A 20493-nucleotide genomic window follows, 5' to 3' on the forward strand; every position below is an offset into this window, starting at 1 on the left:
GTGAAAAGAAAAACACGGAAGACAAAGGGTCCTTAATTTGGGGTAGGATATATTCCAACGTGGGGTGGGGGGGGTAGGGTGAAGGCATTTCAGCTCAGAAGCTCCATCATGACATTTCCAGAGAGTTCGGCAGCTCTCCCTGCAGCATGGCACAGGACAGGATGTGAGGGCCTGTTCCGCCAGGCTGGACACAAACAGGGTGCGCTCTGCAGGCGGCCACGGTGTCAGGCTGGCAGGGCTCCTGGGGCTCTCGGTGTTTATCAGCTCAGTAGGTCAAAAGTCTGCAGACACTGGGTGGAGCAGCAGTAAGCCACGAAGCTCACTGTTGTCCTCCTGGAAGGGGAAGAAAGGGAGAGAACACTGTGAGTTCAAGATTAAAGTCTCTGGATTCTTTCCATGGGGGGCCGTCTTTTCCTTTGTGAAAGTCAAGAATGAGGCCTGGCCAAAAAAGCCACCACGCAAATGTAAATTTCCTTTTAAAACTGAGCTCTGGAATCAGGTGAGGGATGCAAGCACTCATTTTATTAGTGGTTTTCAAGTGACACAATATCCCCCGAGTTTAGCAGCTCAAGGGAAAAAATAAGCTTTTTCCACGTTATGGTCTGAATCCTGCTTATTAGAACCAACAGTGCAATAATAGAATTTGAAATACAGTATTAAAAATCACGTCACAGGGGCGCCTGCGTGGCTCAGTGGGTTAAAGCCTCTGCCTTCAGCTCAGGTCATGGTCTCAGGGTCCTGGGATCGAGTTGCGCATCGGGCTCTCTGTTCAGCAGGGAGCCTGCCTCCCCCCCTCTCTCTGCCTGCCTCTCTGCCTAATTGTGATCTCTCTGTCAAATAAATAAATAAAATCTTTTAAAAAATAAATAAATAATAAAAATCACGTCACAGAACACATCACCAATTTAGCTAGAACACTTAATATTATTGAAGAAATTTTGAAAAAAAAAAAAAGGGATAAGGACTTTATCCTATGCGTGTATTCACACAGGATTGTTTGAAGAGGTAATTTCAGACTCTCCATAAGAAAACTGGAGGTGGGGGGGGGGGCGCCTGGGTGGCTCAGCAGGTTAAAGCCTCTACCTTCGGCTCAGGTCACGATCCCGGGGTCCTGGGATCGAGCCCCACATCGGGCTCTCTGCTTACCAGGGAGCCTGCTTCCTCCTCTCGCTCTGCCTGCCTCTCTGCCTACTTATGGTTTCTGTCTGTCAAATAAATAAATAAAATCTTAAAGAAAGAAAGAAAGAAAGAAAGAAAGAAAAAGAAAACTGGAGGGGCTTCTTCCTGCAGAGCAGAGGAATCAGATCTCAGACTTGCATCTGGCACCTTTCCATACTGTGTCTTGAGCCCTCAGACCCACTCTGGACAGCTCCAGCTACACGAGGCCTGGTTTTCCCACCAGCAGCGCTATCCTCTGGTGAGGAGAGAATAATTTACTGTTGTTTCTAAAAGACCTGCTGTGCTGATTATCTTGTTTCCCCACCCCCTAATCCAGTCTTTGCTTTTCTCTGTTGCCCAAGAAGGTTGCCTCCACAGACCCTACCACCAAAGCTGCCTGATGGCTGGTTTTTGGACTGAATTAGGTAGGCAGAGGCATAGCAGGACAATGAAGGGCAGGGAGAGAGAAAAGTTGAATATTTTTCTCTTCTTCCTCTTTTTCAAGACTAGTTAATTGAGGTATATTAACATACAAACATACAAGAAAATTCACCTGCCTTAAATACACAGTTGGATGAGATTTGAGTACAATTATTTAACACCAAAATCTATATATGAAATATTTTTTAATCTCCAAAGTTTCTTGTCTTCCTTTGCAACCAACTGCCACCCCCCTCTTCAAACTGCTCCCCACCAAGTATCGGGCATCCACTGGTCATTTTGTTTCTCTGTAAGTTTTTATTTACTTTTCCCTGGGCTCTGACAGTCTTCCAAAAGAAGCTTTGCTACCATTTTCATCTTGATTGGTAAATGCCTTCGAGGCAAGAGCCAGACCTACCTCTGTGGATACTTTTGTCTTACATTTCTGGATCAGTCCTGGATTCCCTTACCAACTGGTTTCCAGCTAGGTTTGGCTGACCAGAGGATAAAGCTGCCCTAGGTGGCCCTTCTTGTAGTCCAGTAACACTTCAACACTCAGCCAGGTAATGCCCACTCCGCCTCAGCTTTTGCTTCCTGCTTGCAAAGGGCCTCAAAAATCAGCCAGAGCTCAGGGCCTTCCAGGTCTTTTCTGAGAGAGTTTACGTCCCTATGCATGCACGTGGCCAAACAGACTCCCAGAGATATGTGAGCGCTTCTTAAAGCCCCTACAGAAACCTTATCTCCCCAATTCCCCTTTTCAGCTTTAGGGTTAGTCTACTGTTGGCCCCAACAGTTTTTCACTGCCTCAGGCAGCTGTGACATTAAGCAGTTGCCTCTAATTGGTTTGACAATTTTTGACAAACACCCCCAGGGAAGAGGCTTTTTGCTTTGGTGAGCTTTGACTGAAGTCAAAAAAAGATAGGCTGTCAGCGAACCACCAAATCAGGGCAATGACAGTGCTCTCTGGCGATGGACCTTTGAAGAAGCCCTAGCTCCCTTCCACCTCTTTTCAGTTGTTGTCAGAACGCTGGTTTTACCCGTCATTGGAGATTCTTGATTTTCAAGGTTAAGACTACAAGATGGGGCTAGGATACTTTATCACATCACAAAGATCTCTGTTGCGAGCTTCAGCCACTTTTCGTGTGTAGATGCATACCAGATTGCTCTAAGACTTTTGTTAATTTCCGGAGTACTGGAAAATTTGATTGTGACCATTTTTGCTGATTTTTTTTCTTTGCTTTTGTGTTAAGATTGAGTATTTATACCCCATCTCTACCTCTCTGACTAGAGCTCCTACTGGGCAGCCCTTCTGTTGGCTCTGGTTCTTAGCAGCTTCCAGATCCCCCTTGTCCTTCAGGCCTAAAGGATAGGATGGTAGAGCTTCCTACTGTTGTAAGTTTCCAGGGGTTTTATCATCCTTGTGGGTGCTCTGAATCCTGCCTCAACTTCTGCAAATAGTCTCTCTCCATTCATTTCTCTTCAAAATCCTCTTAATGTGTGTTTTCCAGCCAGTTTCCCAACTGATTTAGTAAGTGTTACAAGAAGGGGCCTAAGAAAACATCCAGATGGAATTCTGGAATTGGGTTGGCCAGTGCATGAACAGCCTTCTTACTAGGGAAAAATGGGACACTGCTAATATGCAGTGTGGTGTGGCATCACGAGCACTCAAAAGTATCACTCGAGGAGACTGCCAAGGCGGGCTAAGGCGCTGGGAGGTCAAGTGGCTGTGGCATCCTAGCGAGTTCAGAGATTGTGCATAAGATGGCTTCTTCTGATGGCTAAAGATGATGGCTCCCCATCCCCCATCTCCAGCCCCACCCCCAATTAAGCATGTGCCTTGAACTCTAAACTCAAGGCATAGGTGGGGAATCAACATTTCTGTTGGCTCTAAAGGAATTCTTATTCTGTGAAGCTACAGGAAGGACATATCTGAAGCCTGAACTTACAGGGTGCAGAACCCATGGCACTCAGGCAAGAGTACATTTATGCAGAGTCTCTTATACTAAGGTAAAAGTGCTTGCTGGGAAGGGGAGGACTGTGAGACTTGAAATTGAAACCTGTTCAGACACAAAGCTGAGTACCTTGAACTTCTAATATCTCTAAACATTTCTTCACATCAGAAACAGCCTTTTTTACCTTCTGACACAACGAGTATTTCCTTGCCTAACAACATTTCACTGACTTCATGGGGGGGGGCGGGGGGGCCACCTTAAAAGGAAATGCCTAGTCTCTTCAGAACCCACCACCACCACCAGTCACTGTCTCTAAGGCCACAAAGGGTATAAAATCCCAGCACGATCTAGAGAATTCATTGCAAGGCTGCTAATGGGGGAGAGAGCATACACGAAGTTGCAGGATCTTGCCAAATTTTATTAGTAGGAGCCTGAGAAGCAAGCATGCAAATGGATTCTAAGTAAATTCGCCAACAAGACTAAATCTAAGGTTGGATCAGGCCGACGAGAGTGTTCACATATGTCTCAGGATTTAAGTGTTAGCCCGAGCACTTGTAATGGTTGACACAAGCCCTGCGTCAGTAAAGGACTATAGTCAAGGGGGCAGCGATGCTGAAACTCCCACTGTACATTCTAGAGGGAAGAGATCAAAGCTTTAGAGAAATGGGGACTTTGAAGGGGGTCCAATGTGGTGCAACTTGCTAAGCCACCTCCTGAAGACCTTTGGGAGAGCCAGGAAGGCATTTTCTTCACCAAGACCCAAAATTACACATCGATGAGGGGAAGCAGTGCACACACCTGATACTTAATAGGACACACGCCTACTAGAGGTGAGAGAGAAATCCTCCAAATTCTCCAAAAAGGCGGGGGTCTGCTGCATTGGTAAAGTTTCAGAAGAGTGACATTTAGAACTGCCCTAGGAAGAAATGGATACATACTGTGGTCCCTTTAGATTTTCAGGGCAAAATGTATTTGGGTGGGGATTTTTGGTTCTGCCAAGATGGAGGAGACCAGTCCTTTTAGGTCCTTCCTCTTAAGTTAAAACACAATGAACCAGCCATAACACAACAAACAAGTGTAGGGAGGGTCTGAAGAATAGAAAAAAGGTGGACGGCTTAGGAACCTTGGGACCTGAGAGGCAACACAGCAGTGGTGAGTTCCCTAGGTTTTCTTATTACCCCTCCTATAGCTAGATAGGATGCTTGTAGAAACCCAGCACCACCAAGAGGCACAGGGGAAAAAAAAAAAAAATCTCCAAGAAAAACCTGTTCCCCCTAGCCAAAGGATCAGGACAGAGAGATCTGTAGAAGCAAAGTAAGTAGTTGCTTCGTGCTGGGTATAGGGGAATACAGAGTGATAGCTCAAGGGTACAAGGTTTCTTATAGGGTGAGAAAAATAACTTACAGTGGACTACAGTGCTGGCTGCATATATCCATGAATATAGTGAAAACTGCTGAATTGTATACTTTAAGCAGGTGAATTGTATGATATATGAATCATCTCATTAAAGCGGTTTTAAAAATAACAGCACTGGGAGGAGAAATAGACAAATCCACAATTAGAGTGCAAACTTCAATATCCCATTCTCAGCAACTGACAGAACTAGTAGACAGAAAATCAGCAAAGACAGCAAAGACAGAAAATCAGAAAAACCGAACAACTCAATTGAACCAAAGAATCTAACTGACGTATATAGAACACTCCGCCCAACAACAGCAGAATACACTCCCCCCGCCCATATGTCCATGGAACATTCACCAGGATAGACTATATCCTTGACTCTAAAACATAATTCAACAAATTGGAAAGAACTAAAATTATACAGAGGACCCATGTGGTTTCATCCCTGATAAAGAGTGTAGCAATCGTCATTCCTGTTCATACAGGAACAAACAGAACAAATTGAAAATCAACAACTTTTCTTCCAGCCACCAGGGAATTGAGGGTGTAGGGCAAAGAACTACCTCGAAGTCTAGAGAGACCAGTGAATCTGGAGAGTCACAGCTGAGATCTGCTCACCTGGACAGAACACACTAGAACTGCTGGTGGCTAAGTGTAGGCTAGCCTGGGAATCAGATAGTCTTGGAGCTGTAGTCTTAGCATTGTCCCACACATTCCTGGGTTTTACCTATAGAAATGCTATAGGCTGTCATGGTGAAAATGTAAAAAAAAAAAAAAAAAAAAAAAAAAATGCCCCTGCAGCTCAGTCAAGGGGAGGAAAGAAGCGGTTATTGTGTAACATGCCCCAAGCATTCCAGAACAAAGGACAGCTCTCCAGAGGAAAAGAGTCTATCAGAGCATTTTCCCAGCTGAAGAAGGGTACTGTTTTCATTCTAGCCCCCTCTAGTCTACCAACTTCACCTAAGGGGGGAAAGCAAGTTATGAGACACAAGAGACGCTTGTGAAAGTCACAGCCCAGATATGCAGGCCCACTAGGATACTGAAATATAATCACAAAATTTCAGAACACTTCTTTACCTCACACCTTAGCACTGGAGCAACTGGTTCCCAGCATAAGAACAGTGGATTACAGATAAAACAAGTGCAAGATGCTGACTCTCTGAGGAGGACTACACAAGGAAGCCCAAAGTCAAGTGAGGAAATTAAAACAAGGACACTGAAAGACTTTGCATTTGAAGTCTCTGGCACCTACACCTTCAGCAAATATAAGACACAGCCCAGCTCCGAGCTTGGTTAACATAAAATTTTACACTAAATGGCTATTTACCTCAGTTCTTTTTACCCAATACAACATGTCTCACTTTCGACAAAAAATTAGACATAAGGCAAGAAAAAGCACATGTTGAATAGACAAAGAAAATTTCAGAACCAGAGCCAGATATGACACAGATGTTAGTATTAACAGGGAATTCTGAAACATAGAACAGAAAATCCATGATCTGGGGGACAGTTTCTGAAGGTGCAACATTTGCATAATTATCCTCTCAGAGGAGAAGAAGGAGAGAAATAAAAAGAAATTTAACTAGTGATGGTGAAGAACGTCACAAAATGTGTTACAGAGCCAGTACTGTAACAGCATCAAGCAGGATAAATATCAAAAACAAAACAAAATAACCCCAAAATAACACACAAAATAACCCCAAAATAACACATAGGCATATCATAGTCAAACTAGGGGAAATAAAAAAAAAGGACATTTTCAAAAAATCAGAGGAGGAAAAAAAAAAAACAACCCTTATCTATGGAAGGACAAGTATATGAACTACAGAGGCCTTACTGGAAACCATGCAAGCAAGAAAAGAGTGGAGTAAAATAATTAGTGTGCTAAAAACAAACAAACAAACAAACAAACCTACCTTAGAATTCTATACCCAATAAAATTATCCTTACCTATGAAAGAACAAGCATATGAACTACAGTGGATTTATTTCATGCAAACAAGAAAAGAATGGAGTAAAATATTTAGTATGCTCAAAGAAAAAAATCACTAACTTAGAATCCTATACTCAGTAAAATTATCCTTCAAAAGAAAGGAGTATAAAGAGTTTTTCAGACAAACTGATAACCGGGGAAAATTCACTGCCAGACGGACTTGCCTTGCAAGAAAGGTTGGAAAGAGTTCTTTGGTGAGAAGGAAAAGAATATATGTTAGAACTCAGATCTAAAAAAGCCAGGAAGCCTACTAGAGAAGGAATAAATAAAGGTAACATAAAATACTTTATTTTTCTAATTTCTAATTATCTAAAGTATAATTTGCTTAAAGTAATAAGGGTAGCAACATATAGTATGAGTACCACAGAGTGGATATGTGACATATAGGATATAGGATAGTGACATATACAACAGCAATTTCCTAAAGGATGACAGAGAGGAATGTGGAATATTCTGTTACAAGACACCTGTACTACACATTGAGGAATATAGTATCCTTTGAAGAAGGGCTTTTGTGAAAGAAAAAAAATATATATATATTGCAAACTCTAAGGAAACCACTATACATTTTTGAAAAAGGAGTAGAATTGGTATGCTAAGAGAGGAATCATGGAATCATGTAAAAATGGAATCATGTAAAATGCTCAATTAAAACCAGAGTAAGCAAAAAATTTGGGGGGGGGTGGAGAAAGAAAAAACAAATATAAAAAATAGAAAATAACTACAAACACAGTAGATATTAAACCAACTAAATCAATAATCACTTTTTTTTTTAAAGATTTTATTTATTTATTTGACAGAGAGAAATCACAAGTAGGCAGAGAGGCAGGCAGAGAGAGAGAGAGGAGGAAGCAGGCTCCCTGCTGAGCAGAGAGCCCGATGCGGGTCTCGATCCCAGGACCCTGAGATCATGACCTGAGCCAAAGGCAGCGGCTTAACCACTGAGCCACCCAGGCGCCCCAATAATCACTTTAAATTTGAACTGTCTAACTATACCAATTAAAAGAAAATACATCAGTGGATGAAAAATGAGATCCACCTATATGCTATGTATAAGAAACCCACGTTAAACATACAGATGCGGACAGGTTAAGAGTAAAGGGAGGGGGAAGTATAAAGCATGTTAACACTAATGTTAAATAAAGCATGTTAACACTAATCAAAAGAAAGATGGAATAGTTTCATAAATTCCAGATGAAGTAGACTTCAGGACAAGGAAAAGTATCAGACATAAGGAGGGACATGACATCACAATACAGGTGTTAATTCTCAAATAAGATTTAGCAATGTGAAATGTGTGTGAACCTAATAACAGAGCATCAAAACATTTGAGGCACAAAATGATGGAACTGTAAGAAGAAACAGACACACTATTTGAGCTGGAGATTTCAACACCCCTCTTTAAGTAACTGATATATCCAGAAAGAAGAAAAAATAAGGGAAAATACAGTTGAACTCAACATCATTAATCAACTGAACCTGACATTTATAGATACACTATCCAACAAGAGAGAAATAACATATTCTTCTCAAGCTCATGTGTAATATTACTCAGCAAAATAGACCACACTCTAGGACATAAAATCACAGCATAAAAAATTTAAAGGAGGAGAAATCATACAAACGTTGTTCTCAGACCACTACTGGAATTGAATTTAGAAATCAATAATAGAAAGACTGGTAGAAAATCCCCAAATATTTGAAAATTAAATGATTAAATTCTAAAAAATACAGGGGTAAAAGAACAGTCTCCAGAGAAACTAAAATGTTTTGAACTGAGGGGCACCTGGGCGGCTCAGTTAAGTGTCCAATTCTTTGTGTTTGTGTGTGTGTGTGCGCTTTCCAACAACATTTTTTTTTTTTAATTTGCAGCATAACAGTATTCCTTGTTTTTGCACCACACCCAGTGCTCCATACAATCCGTGCCCTCTCTAATACCCACCACCTGGTTCCCCCAACCTCCCACCCCCCGCCTCTTCAAAACCCTCAGATTGCTTTTCAGAGTCCATAGTTTCTCATGGCTCCAACTCTTAATTTCGGCTCAAGTCATGATCTCAGGGTCATCAGATTGAGTCCTGTGTAGTCTGCTTGAGCTTCTCTCTCTCCCTCTGCCCCTCTCCCAGCTTGTGCTCTCTCTCTCAAAAAATAAAATAATCTTTAGAAGAATATTTTGAATTGAGTGAAAATGAAATACAACTGTTCAAAAAATTGTGGGATGCAGCAGAAGCAGTATTAAAGGGAAGCTTGTAGCAAATGAAACACATGTATCAGAAAAGAAGAAAGCTCTAAAATCAATAACTTGAGCTTCCATCAGGAAGTCAGAGAATGAAAAACAATTTATGCAGAAAGTCTAAAGTAAGTAAAAATCACAGAACATATTTTCTGTCCATAATGGAATCAAATTAGAAATCCGTAACAGAAAGACAACAGGAAAATCTCCAAATGTAGAAATAAAATAACACAGTTCTTTGACCTCCTCTGACTCTTGGGTCAAATGACTACTTTCCCATGGATTAAAGAGGCAGTCTCAAAGGATATAAAAACTTACATGAACTGAATGAAAATGAAAATACAACATATCAAAAATTTTAAGACATAGTAAAACAGTGCTGAGAGAGAAATTTAGAGTGCTTAAATGCTTGTTAAAAAGAAGGAAAGGTCTCAAATCAATAATCCGAGCTTCTACTCTAACCCCCCCCCCACCCTTCCCAAAAGGCAAAGTAAACCCAAAGCAAGCAGAGGGAAGAAATAATAACGAAATCAATGAAATTGAAAATTTTACTAGGACTAAAAAGATCAATAAAATCGATACATCTCGAGCAAGACTGACAAAGATAAACAGAGGGAAAGAAATGAAGCAAGCGATGTCACGACAGATCCTGAATCCACTAAAAATAAAAGAATATTATGAAAAACTTCATAATCATGAATTTGTGAGCTGAGAATAGATGAATTCCTTGAAAACTACAAACTACCAACCAACACTCAATCAAGAGGAAATATCCAGCCTGAATAGTCTTATAACTATTAAAGAAACTGATTATGTAATTAAAAAAGAAATTTCCAGGCTCAGATGATTTCACTGGAGCATTCTATCAAACATTTAAAGAAGAGCTAAGAGGAATTTTTACACAATCTCTTGCAGAAAAATAGAAGAGGAGGAACACTTCCCAACTCATTTTATGAGGACAGTATTACTCTGACTCTAAAGCCAAACAGTACAAATCTGGAAAACTACAGACCAGATCTCTCATGAACACAGATACAAATATCCCCAAAAAAGTAATCCTCAGCTAAATTAATATTGAAATGCAGAAAAAGAACAATACACCATGATCAAATGGGAGTTATTCTGGGTACGTAAGGCTGGTTTAATATTTGAAAATCAATTTCATACACCATTTCAAAAGGTAAATGCAAAAAAAAAAATTGTATGATATCAGTGGACTCAGGAAAAACATTTGACAAAATACAACATCCATTCATGATAAAAAGTCTCAGCAAACTAGGAACAGAGGGAACTCGTCCACAATTTGATAATTAGAATCTTAAAAAAAAAAAACAAAAAACCCAAAACCAAAAACCAAAAAACCCTACTGCTAACATAACACTTTAAAGTAATATTTACTTTTACCACCATACGCAACAAAACCTGAAGTTTTAACCAGTGCACTAAGGCAAGAAAAAGAAATAAAAGGCATACAGCGTGGAAGAGGGAGAAGTAAAACTATTTCTACTTTCAGACGGCATATGATTGTCTACATAGAAAATACAAGGAACCCATAAAATATATTCCTAGACTCTTAAGCAAGTTCAGCAAGGTTGCAAGCACATTAGATCAAAACACAAAAATCAATTACATTTCCACACACTAATAATGAACACACGGAAATTGGAATTTAAAAATATAATAATATATAGTCACAAAGAAAGGGAAATAGTCGGGTGTAAATTTAACAAAATAAGGATCTGAATGCTGAAAATTATTAAATACTGACAGAAGAAATAAAAGAGCAGCTAAATACATGGAGAATCACAGTATTCATACACTGGCAGAATCAACATAGCAAAGACGTTAATTCTCTCCAAGTTGATCTATAGATCAAATGCAGTTCTTTTCAAAGTCCACCACAAGGGTCTTTTATTCTGAGACAAAGATAAGCTTATTCTAAAATATATATGGAAATGCAGAGGACCGAGAATAGTTAATACAATCTGGAAAGAGTAGACTAAAGTCGAAATATCACTTTATCTGATATTAAGACTTAATATATAACTATAGAATCAACAGTTTGGTGCTGAGAGACAGACACAGATCAATGGAATGGAATGGGGAGCATCCGTATAACCTTGGGGTAAGTAAAGATTACTTAGGACATGAAAAGCACTAAATATAAAATTAAAGTGGAAAAATCTGACTCAACCAAAATTAAAACATTCTGCTTTGCAAATTACACTCCTAAGAAAATGAAGAGGAAAGCATCACTTTTGAGATTTTCTCAATTCAGGAAACTACATAAATGTTAAGTCACTGAATACTTTGTATTACCTTAATTAAAAAAAAATCAAAGTTGGTTAGAACCCTATTTCAGATAATTTGCTACACCAGAATGTACATATTTGTATACATCACAACTGAAATGAAACTCAGACATAAGATGATCTTAAATGCTAAGTGGATTTTTGAGGATCAGCTAATCAAACTTTACTCTCCTTGTTTTTTTTTAAAAAAATCATTATGTTATGTGAAAATCATTCATAGAAGCAATACATTTCTGGGGCGCCTGGGTGTCTCAGTGGGTTAAGCCTCTGCCTTCGGCTCAGGTCATGATCTCAGGGTCCTGGGATCAAGTCCTGCATCGGGCTCTCTGCTCAGCAGGGAGCCCGCTTCCTCCTCTCTCTCTGCCTGCCTCTCTGCCTACTTGTGATCTGTCTGTCAAATAAATGAAATCTTTAAAAAAGAAGAAGAAGAAGAAGAAGAAGCAGTAACACATTTCATGCCACTGAGTTTTTAAAAATGAAGGTTTTAAGTAAAAGAATTCAACTCCATAAAGATTTTTTTTTTTAAACTTACTGAAACGTCATGCCCATTGGCATCATTAATGCCTTATGATGTTTAAGGGAGTTGGGGTGGGTAAAACAGAGGTGTCATATTTGTGCTACAAAAAAAAATCCCAACTCTGTGTACTTACTTTTGGGAAGTGATCTAACAATATATTGTATCTGCTTGTTGCAGATCTCAGTTGTTATAAGTACACCAAGTCTACCTCCTAAAGAATGGAGTTGGGCTAGTTTGATCCTTTAAGATTCCAGAAATGTGGCTCCAGAGACAAGATAGTTTTAGGGAGAAATTCTGAGCTAAGCAATAAACTCTATAGTTAGGAGAAAGATACTAGTAAATCCTACAAAGAACATCAGACATGACATTTGTTGCTTTAGAATCTCTGAACTTATTTATAGGCGAGGCAGGAAAAAGCGCATTTCAGCTTAGTTTTAAAATACAGAAATACCACTATTCTTAAAAAAAAAATCACAATGTGGTTGGCACATACTGGAGCCCAAAATATCATAAGAAATATGGTATTTTCTTTGCAAACGTGCTTCCTGATTAGAAACAAAAAGCATAGCTTTGACTCATACAGCAATTCAAGCCAGAAGAAAAATAATATTTATTAGACAGAATTTATCAGATGACATCTCAAGCCTGTGCACATATTAACTTAAGGGAGAATCATCTCATGACATATTTACGTTTGTGACATTTATGTTAGCGGTGACTGTCTCTCATGGGAAGATTCTGTGTGCTGTACACATTGGCTTCTGCACTTGATGGGTCCATGCCCTAGAACATTAGGGGTGATCTATGCATGGGGAAAGAAGTATCAGCTGGTTTGGTCACAGCTGAATCTCCCGTACCTAGTACCGAATTTGGCACATAACATATGATCAATACATAATTGTTGAGTGATACAAGGAGGAAAAAACAGTTAAGAACAATTCACTTCATTTGTTGAAGACTATTTTGCCTGTGCAAAGTTTCATTAGTCACCTTAAAGGGGTGCCAGTGACAAACCAGGAGACTGTGGACTCCTAGAAACAAACTGAGGGTTTTGGAGGGGAGGGGGATGGGGGTTGGGTGAGCTTGGTGGTGGGTATTAAGGAGGGCACGTACTGCACAGAGCATGGGGTGTGGTGCATAAACAAGGATATTGGAAGAGTGAAAAAAAATAAAATTAAATACAAATTAAAGAAAAAAAGTGGGTGCCAAAAGAAACACAAAAATTGCAAACACAAGTAAGCAAATAATGCCAGTATTGACTGATGTTAATTGTTTCACAGAAGAAAGTACTAGCCATAAAAAGCAAAGGTAAGGAAATGAGAAACATCTCCTACTAAGTGATCTGACCATATAAGAATCCGAAGAGATTATTTGCAGATAAACTAGAGTACCTCGGAGAAGGGAGTGCTAAGTTGTTTCAAAAGACAGAGGGAAGCCATAAGACAAAGAGCTCTACGTGCCTCTCACAAACAGGTCTCTATCCCACGACAGTCACCGAGATAGCTGGCTCTTTTGTGTCATCACTCTGGCCTCAAGGACCAAGGAGAATTCCCGAAGAAAACCAAACTCTAACTCTGAGCTTGAAAGCAGAGGACAGCAGCCGTAGGTGTGGTTACCTACCTACCTGCTTGCAGGCGAGGTCTGCTGCGGATCTGCTGACAGACTGGACAAGTTAGTAAACACGTGGGTGAGTTATTCTGAGCAATTTGGAAGTAACTCCAATGGCACTTTTAAAACAGGAATAGAAAAAACAAAATTCCAAAATTCACGTGGAACCAACAAAAAGAGCCAAAAATAATCTTGAGAAAGAACAAGCCTGGAAGCATCTCACTTCCTGACTTCAAAATATTTTACAAAGCTTCAGTCATCAGAACAGTATGGTATTGGCATAAAGACAGATACACAGACAAATGGAAGAGGACAGAAAGCCTAGAAATAGACCCACACAATGGGTCTGTCAACGGACCTTCCACAACGAAGCCAAGAACACACAATGGGAAAAGGACAGTCTCTTCGACAAATGGCGCTGGGAAGCTGGACACCCACAGGCAAAAGAATGAAACTGGACCTTCGTCCTGCACCGTGCGTAAAAAGATCAACTCAAAACGGACCAAAGACACACGCAAGACCTGAAACTATAAAACTCCTAGAAGAAATGTGGTATACATAAGGGAAAATCTTGACATTGGATTGGCAATGATTTCTTGGATATGATACCAAAAGCACAACAACAAAAGTAAAAATAGGTGAGTAGGACTATATCACTCTGAAAAGCTTCTGCACCCTAAAAAGCACAGCTGGGTGGTTCAGTTGGTTAAGAGGCTGTCTTCAGCTCAGGTCATGATCCTGGGATTATGGGACTGAGCCCCACATCGGGCTCCTTGCTCACCGGGGAGCCTGCTTCTCCCTCTGCCTGCTGCTCCCCTGTTTGTGCTCGCTCTCCCTCTCTCTCTGACAAATAAATAAATAAAATCTTAAAAAAATAAAATAGAAAAATAAAAAGATTCTGCACAGCAAAGGTCACAATCAACAAAAGGAAAAAGCAAATTACAAAATACGGAAAAATATTTGAGAACCCCATATTTGATAACAGGTTAATATCTAAAATATAAGGAACTTCTGTAACTCAGTAGCAAAAAACAAGTAATCTGATTTAATCCTGGGCAGAGGACTTACGTGGACATTTCTCCAAAGGCAAATGGCCAAAAAGTGTATGAGAAGATGTTCAACATCACTAATCATCAGGGACATACAAATCCAAACCACAATGAGATCTCACCTCATACCTGTGAGGATGGCTATTATAAAAAACACCACCACCACCACCACCACCACCAACAACAACAAAAACAACCAAAACACCAAACAAACAAAAAATAACAAGCGTTGGAAAAGATGTAGAGAAATTGGAATCACTGTATACTCTTGGTGTAAGTGTAATATGGTTCAGCTGCTATAGAAAATTGTACGGCAGTTCCTCAAAAAATTAAAATAGAACTATCCTGTAAAATAGGATAGGCAATATGGTATAAATGTACAAAGGAATATTATTTAGATTTAAAAAAAGAAGGATGTCCTTCCATAGGCAACAATATGGACAGACCTGCAGGGCGTTAAGCTAAGTGACATAAGCCAGCCACAAAAGGACAGGATTTCACTTATATGAGGTCTCTAAAAAAGTAAAACTCTTAGAAGCAGAGAATGGAATGGTGGTTGCCAAGGCCTGGGGGTCGGGTGGGGAGAGATGGGAGCTGTTCAGCTTCAGTTACGTAAACTGAACAAGTTCTAGAATCCCGATCGTTAAATAATACTGTACTGTGCACTTGAAAATTTGTTAGAAGGAACATCTCATGTTTAAATGTTCTTACCACAATTTAAAAAACACAAGGAAATAGAGTGTCAATGATCTGATCCAACGGATCCTTAGCTAAGAGGTCAACTTAGAGAGATTCTACTTTAGCCTAAAATATTACCAATGGTCTTTTCTAGTGGGAGTGCTTCCATTTGAAATAGGTTCCTTTTGCAGAATTGTATTTTCTATGACAATGTATGAATTAAATAGACACACTTTGTCTCCCTTCTCCCCCCCCAATAAAAATAAAAAAGAAACCATCGATCTTACTCGTTTTAATAATTAAACATATTTTTAATTTCTAAAGCAATAATAGTTTGTTGTAAAAATGTGAATTTACTCAAATGAAACCACTGTTACGTTGAAAGCAGTTTTTACTATATATAGTGTATATTCATTCATTCATACCCGTATTTGACAAACACTGGGTTACAGTATGCAACCTGTTTACAAACTTTTTTTTCCTGTTTTTTTTTTTTTTTTTTTTTTTAAAGAGAGGGAGAGAGAGAATCTTAAGCATGCTCCATGCCCCATGGGAGACTGATGTGGGGCTTAATCATACAACCCTGAGATCATAACTTGAGCCAAAATCAAGAGTCAGACGCTTAACTGACTAAGCCACACAGGCGCCCCTAAAAATATTTTTAACTAAACTGAAACATTTTTGCTAGAGAACCTTTTCTTTTTTAATCTGTATAAAGTTTTAAGCAAAGGATTAAGTAAAATTCCTCTCTCTATATATATATTTCAAATCGTTGGTTTGGTGCATTTGTAAAATATATCCTCTCTGGCAATATTCAAGTGACTCTATAGTATATGGAATTGAAAATTAAAGTCCCTCCTGACTACCCTCCCAGAACAACCTTCCCTCCCAGAACAACCAGAGTAAAGAGTTAGATACATATATTCTGCTGGACCTCTGCTGCACGCACGCGCACACATACACACACATTTCAAAATTATCTTGTTCAGATTACTAGAACATATCTTCCTTTTGTATTTGAGTACTTCTTCAACATTTCTTCATGCTATATGGTGATTCTATTAGTAACTAACTGTAGCCTAGCATCGGAAACACAGATAGGAAGCAAGACTGCTAGGGTTCAAATTCCAGCTCTGCTATGAAACCTTGGCCCAGGTTCTGATATTCCTGCACCTCAGTCTCACCTCTCCCCACCCGCTGTAAATGGAGAGGATGTTAGTTTGAACCACATGTAAGTGCCAAGGTACATGATTGCTATGATTTGATCTTGTTTTTTTTTTTTTTTAAGATTTTATTTATTTATTTGACAGAGAGAGATCACAAGCAGGCAGAAAGGCAGGCAGAGAGAGATGAAGGGAAGCAGGCCCCCTGCTGAGCAGAGAGCCCCATGTGGGACTTGATCCCAGGACCCCGAGATCATGACCTGAGCCGAAGGCAGTGGCTTAACCCACTGAGCCACCCAGGCGCCCCTGATTTGATCTTGTTTTTAAATTTTATTTTTATTTTTATTTTTCCTGATTCCGTCTAATAACAGACCTATCCTCTAGAGAAGTAACTGAGCTCAGCTTCCAAGCTGGATTTCCTGACCCTAAGGCCAGGAAGTTCTTCCCACTCCAGCCTATGGCCTCACGGCACAAAAACAGAGATGTTACGGCACCAATACCTAAGTGTCCACTTCAGTATCTGTTACAGCTAAACCTTCCCCCAATGATATGGGAAGAACCACTGGGATTCTGGGCCATTTGTAGCTCCTGTCCCAAAACATTCTGGTGATTTAATTGAAACCCTTGGAAGGTCTATGATGATTAATTTTAGTTGTCAACTTGACTGGGCCATGGTGCTCAGCTGTTTGGTCAAACACCAATCGAGATGCTGCTGTGCAAATACTTTTAAGATGTGATTAACATTTAAATCAGTAGACTTTGAATAAAGTAGATTCCACTCCATGATTTGGGTGGGCCTCGTCTAATCAGTTGATGACCTGAAGGACAAAGCAAAAAGGTAGAAACACTTTTCTTTAAGACAGTGATCTGCTTGGGGCACCTGGGTGGCTCAGTGGGTTAAGCCTCTGCCTTCAGCTCAGGTCATGATCTCAGGGTCCTGGGATCGAGCCCCACATCGGGCTTTCTGCTCAGCAAGAAGCCTGCTCTCTCTCTCTCTGCCTACTTGTGATCTCTGTCTGTCAAATAAATAAAATCTTAAAAAAAAAAAAAAAGAAGACAGTGACCTGCTTGAGTTTCAAGCCTATGCCCTGCAGAATTCAGACTCAAGACCACATCAACTGTTGAATTTCCAGCCTGTCAGTCTGTCTTACAGTTTTGGATTTGCCAGCCCCCACCACTGTGTGAGTCAATTCCTTAACACCAATTAAATCTCTATATATATATATACAGATAGAGACTCCATTTTTCTGGACAATCCTTAACTAATACAGATATAACTACTGGGAAGTGAGAAGCTGCTATAACAAATACTTAAAAATCTAGAAGTGGCTCTGAAATTGGGTGATGGGTAGAAGGTGGAAGAATTATGAGCTGCATGGTAGACAAAGCCCACACTGCCTTGAAGAAACTGCTGGTAGAAATGCAGACATTAAAGAGGCTCACAAAGGACAGAGTGGGGCTGTAGACAGAGCTTCTACTGTCTTGGAGAAGACATACATTGTCGTCACCAGAATGCTGAGTTGAAGGTACATTTGCTGAGGTCTTGGGCAAAAAGGGGGGATATGTTATTAGAAATTGGACAAAAGGTGAGGGGATTATAAAGCACACAGGACTTGATGGAACTGTGTTCTGCTGGATGGAAAGCAGAACTTGTGAGCAACGATCCTGGATGTTCAGCTGAGATTTCTAAAGCAAAGGGTTGAAGGCATGACCTGGTTTCTCCGTGCTGCTCACGGAAAATGGTAGAGGAGGGAGCTAAGTCAAGGGAACTGTTAGGCAAAAAGGAACCAGAATTTGAAGATCTGGAACATTCTCAGGCTATCCATATTATAAATAATGAGAAAGCTTGCTCTGGAGAGAACACTAAGGGACAACTGTTCATACAGTCAACCATTTCAGCGAAAATGCTGACAGCCTGGACTGAAGGAAAGAGAGATGGCGACAGAATGAAAAAGGCTGTCAGGCTTCAGGCATTCTCCTAGCAGGAAAGGAGCAAGAGAGCTATCAGGGAAAGGGAAGAAGGACCCTGGGGATGGAGGCGACTTTCTTGGTTTTAGAAGACAGGCCCCTCCCACCCAAGACAAAGGGGGGTGCACCACTGTGGTGGGCCCAAAGGACAGAGCATTGAGCCAAAGAATGTTATTCTTTAGCATTAAAACCTACCAGAATTTGCCCTTCTAAGTTTTGGACTTGTTTGGGACTCATTACCTCTTTTTCCCTTCCGATGTTCTCCCTTTTGCAATGGGATTGTCTATCTTATGCTTGTCCAAACATTACATATTGGAGCAGATACCTTGGTTCATAACTGGAGGAGTCCTGCCTTGGGATGAATTATACCCAAGTTTTACCCATACCTGATTTAGATATTTAAGATGAGATTTTTGAACTTAAACGAGTTGATGTTGGAATGCGTTAGGATTTGGGGGGGTGTTGGAATGGGATGAATTTATTTTGCATGCGAGAAGGACATGAACTTTCGGACCAGAATGTTACGGGTTGAACTGTATCCTCCCAAATTCGTATGTTAAAGCCCTAACCTCCAGTGCGATGATACGTATTTGGAGTACTGGACGGTATTTGGCTTTCTGAAGATAATTAGGTTTAGATGAGGTCATGAGGATAGGGCCCTCATAAAAAGAAGAGACACCAGAGAGCTTGTGCCCATGTGCTCCGCTCTGCCACACAAGGCAGCAAAAAAGCGCCATTTGCAAACCAAGAAGAAAGCTCTCTCCATGTGCATCCTGACTCCAGACTTCCAGCCTCAGAACTGCGAGGAATGAACTTCTGTTGGTTAAGCCACCGAGGTATGGTATTTTGTTATGGTAGCCTGAGCAGAGTAACACGGTGACAATTATCTGGGATCAGGATCATTGCAGGTGTAATTAGTTAAGTGAGGAGGAGTCAGTAAGGGCCCAGCCTACTGGTGTCCTCAGCAAGGAGAGAGGTGTAGACACAGAGACATACGCAGAGAGAGGATGATGTGAAGGCACAGGGAGAAGACAGCCATCTCCAAGCCAAGGCCTGGAACAGACCCTTCCCTCAACAGCCCTCAGAAGGGACTGGCCCTGCCAACATGCTGATTTTAGACGTCTCGCCTCCACAACTGTGCGGCAATAGATAGCCTCTTATTTAAGTCACCCAGTTTTGTGGCATTTTGTTGCAGCACTCTTAGCCAATGAATACGCACCTCTGAAAAGCTTGACTAACCTGATTTCCTAATGGGAAATATAGAACTTGTGTAAATCATGATTGTGTGGGGGAAAGCCAGACATGTTGTTATAATAATAAATACCCCTCTATTTTGATGTTCTCCATTTTAATAAATGAACATAAGTTTGGGGAATGAACACTTGCTATGCTTATAAGGATTCAAAGTCACGAATATACTAGTCGTTCTTCTCTGCTATGGATATTTGAAGGTTTAGGTGTCTATTGTTTAGGCAAAATACTATAATTTCTTTTTACTGAATTCTGTATTAAATTTAGGTTGAAACTAACACTTGTGTGGGACTTGGTATTTTAGAAGAATATCCAATATGTTCTTTTAAAATAATGCCAGATGTCTACATTAATTTCGATATTGGCTGATACAATGCATTATTTTATGACAAGCAATGTGAACTAAACTGAATATATTATAAAACTTAAAAATATTATTATCAAGACCTTTTAGCGTTTATGATATCAAAAATATTGATTTTATTTTCAGCAGTAAGCTACTGAATTCAAGTATTTGGTTTTCAGTTACAAAAGAAAGTACTTTAAAGACTATGATAGAAACTGATGTCAATGCTTTTAATACAATCTCCATAGCAACATGGGAAGGAACAAAGTCTGGTGGACCAAATGAAAGCCACAGACTCTCAATTTCATCCCTAGCATTAACTCACCACAGAAAGCCATGTTTATATCTTGGCATTTCATCTTTGCTATAAACACAGGCACTGCTGGCTTTGCTCAACAAACGGGCATTACCTAAGTCCTATGTACTGGATATATTCATTTTATTACGC

The 20493-nt window shown here is 40.1% G+C and overlaps 1 protein-coding gene across 7 annotated transcripts in view; it reads right to left on the reverse strand.

The window, feature by feature from the left end:
• Positions 1 to 32: 32 nt before the first annotated feature.
• LRRC28 (leucine rich repeat containing 28) overlaps positions 33 to 20493 on the reverse strand; it is a 158462-nt gene continuing 138001 nt past the window's right edge. For all 7 annotated transcript variants that reach the window (XR_014313231.1, XM_082736497.1, XM_082736496.1 and 4 more), the window contains one exon: positions 33 to 333. Coding sequence is in view for 6 of the 7 variants with exons in the window: in XM_082736497.1 (XP_082592623.1) it covers positions 261 to 333 (73 nt within the window). In the remaining variant the exon portion in view is untranslated. The remainder of the gene's footprint in view (positions 334 to 20493) is intronic.

This window comes from Mustela nivalis, assembly GCF_964662115.1.
Source record: "Mustela nivalis genome assembly, chromosome: 6".
Taxonomy (NCBI): Eukaryota; Metazoa; Chordata; class Mammalia; order Carnivora; family Mustelidae; genus Mustela; species Mustela nivalis.